The 6,828-nt window shown below is 46.4% G+C and overlaps 1 protein-coding gene across 1 annotated transcript in view; it reads left to right on the forward strand.

Moving 5' to 3' along the window:
• The window catches only part of LMBR1 (limb development membrane protein 1), an 80,209-nt gene that overhangs the window by 40,355 nt on the left and 33,026 nt on the right, over window positions 1-6,828 (forward strand). The window contains exons 6-9 of the mRNA XM_015587656.1: window positions 1,743-1,869; window positions 2,319-2,387; window positions 3,146-3,210; window positions 5,190-5,262. Of these exons, the coding sequence (XP_015443142.1) occupies window positions 1,743-1,869; window positions 2,319-2,387; window positions 3,146-3,210; window positions 5,190-5,262 (334 nt within the window). The remainder of the gene's footprint in view (window positions 1-1,742; window positions 1,870-2,318; window positions 2,388-3,145; window positions 3,211-5,189; window positions 5,263-6,828) is intronic.

Genomic DNA, 6,828 nt, shown 5'->3' on the forward strand with positions numbered 1-6,828 from the left:
GTGTGCGATGGCCTCCCTCTGCAGTGGAGGAAACAAGGGCGTCTTTCCGAGGGAGAAGCAGGAAGGCGGGTGAGGCTAGGGTCAAGGGGAACGTGAAGTAGTTGCAGGGTCGGCCGTGGGCCCGAGGTCAGGTCAGGATCGCCAGGCGACTCCGCGGCTGTCCTCGGAATGCGGCCGCGGTCGCTTCTCGTGGATTCCTCAGTTCCCCGACCAGGGCTGGGGGGCCAGGAGCGAGCTGCGGCGAGTTAAGGGGCCGCGAGGAAGTCGGGGGGCCGGGAATACCAAGGCGCTGTCGATGCGGGCCGGCATTAGACACACTGGCTCGCCGGCGGGTCTAGGCCAGGGGTCGCAAGATGCGGAGAGGGGTTGCGTGGCTGGGGGAGCGGAGGTTGGAAGACCAGGGCAGAGCCACTGTAGAGGACTGATGTCCCAGAGGCGCGCCTGCCGCGTCCGCTTGGTTTGCAGGCTCTGCACCCAGGTCCAGGGTGATCAGAAGGTGCTCACCGAGAGAGGAGGAGGAGACATCGCTGTTCAAAGCGGTGTGAAGGTCGGGAAGCGCGGGTTCAGGAGTCTCCCCCAAGTGGGGGTGTGGAAGTTAGCAGCGTGTCGTGTTTTGGGACTGTTGGTGCTTTGTCACTGGTGTCACAGCTTGGGCCCGATGTAAAACGCCAGTCCGGCGCTCTCGGGCTCAGCGGCCTCCCGCGCTGGGAGCGTGCGGGAGCGCCAGCCCTCACGCCTGAGCGCGTGTGTCAACCCCAGGGCCACTGGTGGCAGGGCTGGACCCCGAGGAAAGGCCACTCCCCCTCCGAGTCGCCATCAAGGGCAGAAGGGCCTGTCCACCCCGGGTTCAGGGGCGCCCTTGCTCTCCGCTGGACCGGGGGAGCTAGGCTGTGAGTTTAAGCGCAACCTGTCCCTTCAATCCAGAAACTCCAAGGTAACGTTCAGGACAAGACCGGGGTAAGTGTATGTTTAGGGTCTTCATAACTCAGATCTTTGAACTACTTCTAACACGGAAGGAGAGAGTGCATGGATTATTAAGAAATGTGGATATACGTTTAATCTTGTTTGTTGTGTTAGATGTCGTAGATTACTGCATTAAAACATCAACACGAAGTTTTAAATTTTGGTACTGTTTCAATCATTTGGGGATTTTTCAGGGATAATAAGGATGTTTTGATTTTTCGCCCTGAGTCTGGCCTCTTGTTTGACCCCAAGGTCAGAACTTGTTTTGTATTCTAAACAGATCGTGCAAGGTGATTATCCGCGGACTAAGAATTCTAACGCGGGACAGAACGACCCGGCCGGTCCGCACCGCTCCGGTTTCTCCCGCGGTGGCCAGCGGAGCTCCTCGCCCCGTGCTGGGGAGCGCTGAGGCTGTGCCACCATGGGTGGTGTTTTGAGTGGTGCCGTGGCTGTACTGGGTCCCCCCAGACCTCCCAGGAGAACCGCCGATAACGGTTGTTAAACCTACTTTCTTGGCGCAAGGTGCCAGGAAAATCCATAGTTATTTAAAATGGCTCTGTAATAGGTTTTGTGAAATTTGTTGGTACTTCTTTCAAAGCTTAATGGTATTTTACATCATTTTGAAGTCAGTCTAAACCGTACGCCTTTAGTGGTTTCTGTCCTGCTGATAAGTGTAAATTTCCTCCCCTTCCAAAGGACTTTTCTGCTTTCACACAGAAACCCGATCGTTCACGAGATGAAGCAAAATATGAAAACCGCCTCTCTGTTTTATTTCCCAGGGACTCCGAGCCCGCGTGTTGGAAACCCTGGTCATGCTCATCCTTGTGGCTCTGCTGATCCTGGGCATCGTGTGGGTGGCCTCGGCGCTCGTGGACAATGACCCGGCCAGTGCTGAGTCCTTGTACGGTAGGGCCGGGCTTAGCCCCCGCTCCGGCGGCCGTGCGTTTACGCAGTCGCTCCTGAAAACCTGGGGATGATTCTTGGTATAGTGAACCCTTGTTAACTGACAGCATTAAGGAGTCTTTAGACATGTTTGAGAAAAACGAATGCTCGTGTGTTTCCTGTATGCAGAACGTGTACGCAGCTTTTCAGAATTCTCTCTCTTTTTTGGGGGTTATTTGGTTTCTGTTCTTTTAATTCCACGGAGGCTTTTTTCTCCCTCCAGACAGGTTTTGCAAAGGGTTTATTTCCCGTTCTTCTGTTTTAGATCTTTTTTATCATATAGTTTAGAAATTATGTGGTTTGGTAGGCTCAGATAGGCAATTTTGATGTTTAGTATACATTAATTTATAGTCAGCCTGTATCTTAGTGTACAGTAATTTGGATTTACTAGAATATATTTACATTTTTTCCAGACCTCTGGGAGTTCTACCTACCCTATTTATATTCCTGTATATCACTGATGGGCTGTCTGTTGCTTCTCTGTAAGTATTTTGCTGACTTAATACTGGTAGCAAAGTAGAGTTGTTATGTGTTCTGGAAAATTATGAGAAATTTTCCTGATGAGATTCCTTACCAGCTTGCAGATTTTTTTAAAGTTGGCCCTTAACTTTTTTTTTATGTTAAAGTTAAATTTTGAGAAACTAAAGCCTTGAAATAGTGAGACACTTGGGCCGTTCTGTCAGGAAAGCCTCTTCCACAGGTGGGGCGGAGGGGAGGGGGGTGCGCGCTGGCGTGCACACACCTGCACGCGCACCGCTGTCACCACGCTGGATTCTGCTCTTGAGTGGCGATGGCAGAATTTTGAATGCTGAGTGTGTGGCCGTTATTTCAGAGTTTGTTTAGTTTTACTTAAGACAGCACAACATATCTCAGGGATGTTAAAAGCAGATAAATGTAGTTGAAAGGATTGAAGACTTTAGTTGTCACTTTTAGATATTCTCGTCTGGTTCTCAGTTCCATTAGTATTTGAAACTTAATCTGTTCCTTAGCTGCTCTTCTTTAATTTCTTCTAAGTGAGAATACTTATTATTATTCAACTGCTGGAGCCTCGTGTGTCCTAAGCCTTTCCTTAGTCATCCAGGTCTCTTATTAAGTACGGGAAGGCAAAACAGCGGGAGAATCTCAATCTGAGACCAGAACTTTCTTAAAATGAGAGTCTCTGGGTTTGCCTTACCTTCTGGGTTGGTGGTCTCCCTGCTCGGGTCGGAAGTGAGCTGTCCTGTCGATGGTCTCCCCGCAGTGTGCACCCCAGTCGGCCTTTCCCGCATGTTCACCGTCACGGGCCAGCTGCTGGTGAAGCCTGCGGTGAGTACGCCCCTGCCGCCCCCTTGTCTGTCAAGTCAGTGCGTTTGCACAGTACGGTGTGAATGAGCCTTCGGAAACATAAGGATGTTTTTGTGGGTTTATGACCCAAATTGCTGTCCTCGGTTTTAATCTTTTTCATCTTTGAACACTCAGGTAAAAATTCCTAGCAAATTTTAAGATAAAATTAACAAATGTTTCCAGTTACTTGAGGGGTCTGTTGTATCAAATAGTACTATTATGTTACAGAATTTATCACGTACTCTTTGTTTTACACAGTAGTTCTGTTTCTGAAAATTTGTCTGCATGTTATATCTTGATTGAGTTATACTTTTCCCTGGATCTCAGAAATACTAAGTATTCATCTTTAAATGATTTTCAATTGTTAGTAATGATTTTTCCCAAAGTTTCCTTGGCTTCTGGCTATTTTGCCCAATGTTTAATAGTGTGAAAATATCTCTTAGCTTGACCTAGGGAATTTGTCACTTCAGTTACTTTCATGGGTCCCCACTGCCTGCAGACTCTGAATGACTCACGTGTTTCAAGGCCTTCTGCAGCCCGGCCACACTGAGTTTGGCTGTGGCGACCCCGCCACCCCACCCGCTGGCTCTGATCCTGGACTCCAGGGGCTTACTGCACTCAGAGCGGACCGCCCGCTTTCCCGTCCCTGGCCGGGTAGGGTCTCCCACCCAGGGCCCCTTACTGCCCCCGCTGGCCGTGCATCGTCGAGGCCCGGTTCCGGGCGGGAACCTCGCGCACTTGGGGCCGGAACACCTGGGCTCCTGTGCAGCCCCGCTGGTGCTTTCAGAGTCAGTGCACCCCGTTCCTTCCTGCTCAGGACTCACCTGTCGTGCCACAGGCCACCCCCCTACTCCCCCCCACTCCCTCGCGCTCAGGACGGTTCTCTCGTAATTATTTATGTTCGTTGTTATTCAGTTTATTATTTGATTCTGTTATCAGCTAGGCCAGAGGAGAGTATCAGTACTTTTTGAAATACTGGGAATCATTGGGTTTTTAAAATAAGTTGTATGTGAATTTGCAAATCTGGTACCTGATAGGGACTGTATGATTTGAGACTCCTTTTCCTGAGGACACCTCGCAGGCACTGAGAGGCTGTCGCACAGGGCGTTTCCATCCTTTTGTTCTGCCCATCTGCTCCTCACGGTTTACGGTCCTGCCGGGCACACGCGGTCGGGGAACGTCGTCGACGTTGGCCCGTGTTTCGTTCAGGTTTCCCCAGAGCCAGGAGCATCCTGAGGGTGTCTCGAGAAGGGAAGCTGAGTGAAGCCAGGATTAAACAGCTCCAGGTTGTACCAGATTTGAAGACAGGGCAGATAGTAGCCCATATCATTGGTTATTGATTAGTGGTTTTCTAGTTCTTTACTGGTGTCGCGTGGCGTGATGGTGGGTGGTGGTAAGTGAGCCTGCTCTTGCTCTACGATTCTGTCCGCGGGATGATTTCGATAATACCAGTGTTCAACAGTTGTGGAAAATTCTTAATCTATAAGGATGACGTAAATGGAAAGCATTGCATGGTAGTGATTTAGTTTATGGAGATCTTGTTTTAGACATCACGTAGGTGAATACAGATGAGAAACCAGTGTCTGCCTGGGTGACCTGTTCCTTCTGGCCCTGAAATACTGGCTTGGGCAGAATGAGTTAGTACTGTGTTTAGCTTTTTGGATGTTTAGAAATTTTGCTTTTGTTTGCCATCAAGAGAGCTGCAGAGCCATTTAATCCTTTAAACTTAAAAAATATCCTACTTATGTGTATGTAGATTCTGTCATAATTGGCTTTTGATCTGCTTAGTTATATCCTGAAATATTTTAGCTTAATTTGTAAATAGAGTAGTTTGAGCTTTTTATTGTAGATTCCTAGTAATTCGTGTGGTTATCTAAATTACAGACCCAATAGCCTCAGTGTTCTCGTAAGCGCTAGTTTTGTAATGTTGCATTATTCAACAGTTTGATCTTTATGTTTAGATTCTTGAAGACCTGGATGAACAAATTTATATTATCACTTTGGAGGAAGAAGCACTCCAGAGACGGCTAATGGGTACGTACATAGTACAAATTTAGAGCAGAATAAAAATTATTTAATTCAGAAAAGACACATAATCGAGGGGCGAAAATACAAGCCTCTTAGTACCTCGCGCTGTTCCATAAGGTCAGGACTTAAGAGCAACGGTGTGAACTTCCCAGGTGAGGAAAGGTTTGCTGATGACTGCCACGTCTGTGAAGTTCCCACCTTTTCTTAACTGAATAGTTGTAATCTGGCGAGGTCACTGCAGTTCCTTACGGAGGTGTACCTCTGCCGCCACCAAGTGCGGATGTATTGTCAGCGTGTGACTTACAGTTACTGGCGTTTTCAAGATCTGCACATAGTCTTAGTGACTGTTATATCCCTGTTTCTCTCCTGTTGAATAATTTAAGGTAGAAGTAGTGTGTTTCTTTGACAGAGGTGCTAAATTTGACTCTCTAAGTTGGACTTAGGGACCCTCTTGTTACCTGGGAATGCTGTTCATTATCAGCTGACAAACAAGTAAGCACGGTGAAGATTTTAAAATTTCATTTTTCATTACTGATCATTTTTTGGCTTCAAATGAAGAACCAGTGAAAAAAGAGTAATGACATAATCTAACAGGGAAATGACATAGTTTGGGTAAAATTTTTAAAATTCTATTTAGGCGTTTTTATCCTGCAATCTTTTCTCTTACAAAGTTGTTTTTTGTTTTTTGTTTTTTTTTTTAATGTTGCAAACCCATAGATCTAAGATCAGATTATTAATAGCTATTTCAGAATCATAATTCAAGAGTATGTATAAAATGAAAGGTTACTTTAAATATGAAATGATGAGAAATAGAAATATACCTACTTTCTTAGTTACAAATAGCGAATTTAAATCATCAGCAGAAAAGTAATGATAACACTTAGAGCTTTGTTCTTAGAGAATTTCAGATTATATCACTTCTAGAGAATTCTTGTCAGTAATAGTGTATATGTTGGTACTGATATCTTTTAGACTGGAATTACATGTATCTTTTATTTTTCTAATTTTATTAAAGCTTCTTTAAAATTTAAGCCTGTTTAATTCCAAAATTATAACTCGAATCAATACTCTCCACTTTATAACATTTCATTGAAGTGGTAAATACTATAATAAATTTGTCTGATTTAGATAATCATGCTGTCGTGTAGCAAACACACCAGGATTGTAAGGAACAGATGTCAGGCGGCCCCCTGCAGTGTGGGTTGTGTTTCAGCCCGAGGCAAAAGCTGTCTCTATCCCACAGATCAGGGGGCTAAAGATCTAGGAAGGTAAAACATTTGGATTAAGTCTAATTGAAACCAAACCAAACCATAGCCTTTTCTCACTTTGCCTATTCACAGTAGGAAAAAAATGTCCCTCCAGAATTTTCTAGATCCTTTGGCTCCTCAAATCAAAAGCGGCTCATTATATCCACAGACACTGAAAAGGAAACACCTGCCAGGAGGCTGGGCTATTATAAAATGACGCCAAGCCAAAATAAGCAGGACACCCCGACGCGCACAGACATGCCGAGTGCGCAGCGGGCGGAGGGGGACGCGGGGTGCCGGCCGTTTCCCGCGCTTCCCGGGGACC

This window comes from Pteropus alecto, unplaced genomic scaffold (genome assembly GCF_000325575.1).
Source record: "Pteropus alecto unplaced genomic scaffold, ASM32557v1 scaffold320, whole genome shotgun sequence".
Classification (NCBI taxonomy): Eukaryota; Metazoa; Chordata; class Mammalia; order Chiroptera; family Pteropodidae; genus Pteropus; species Pteropus alecto.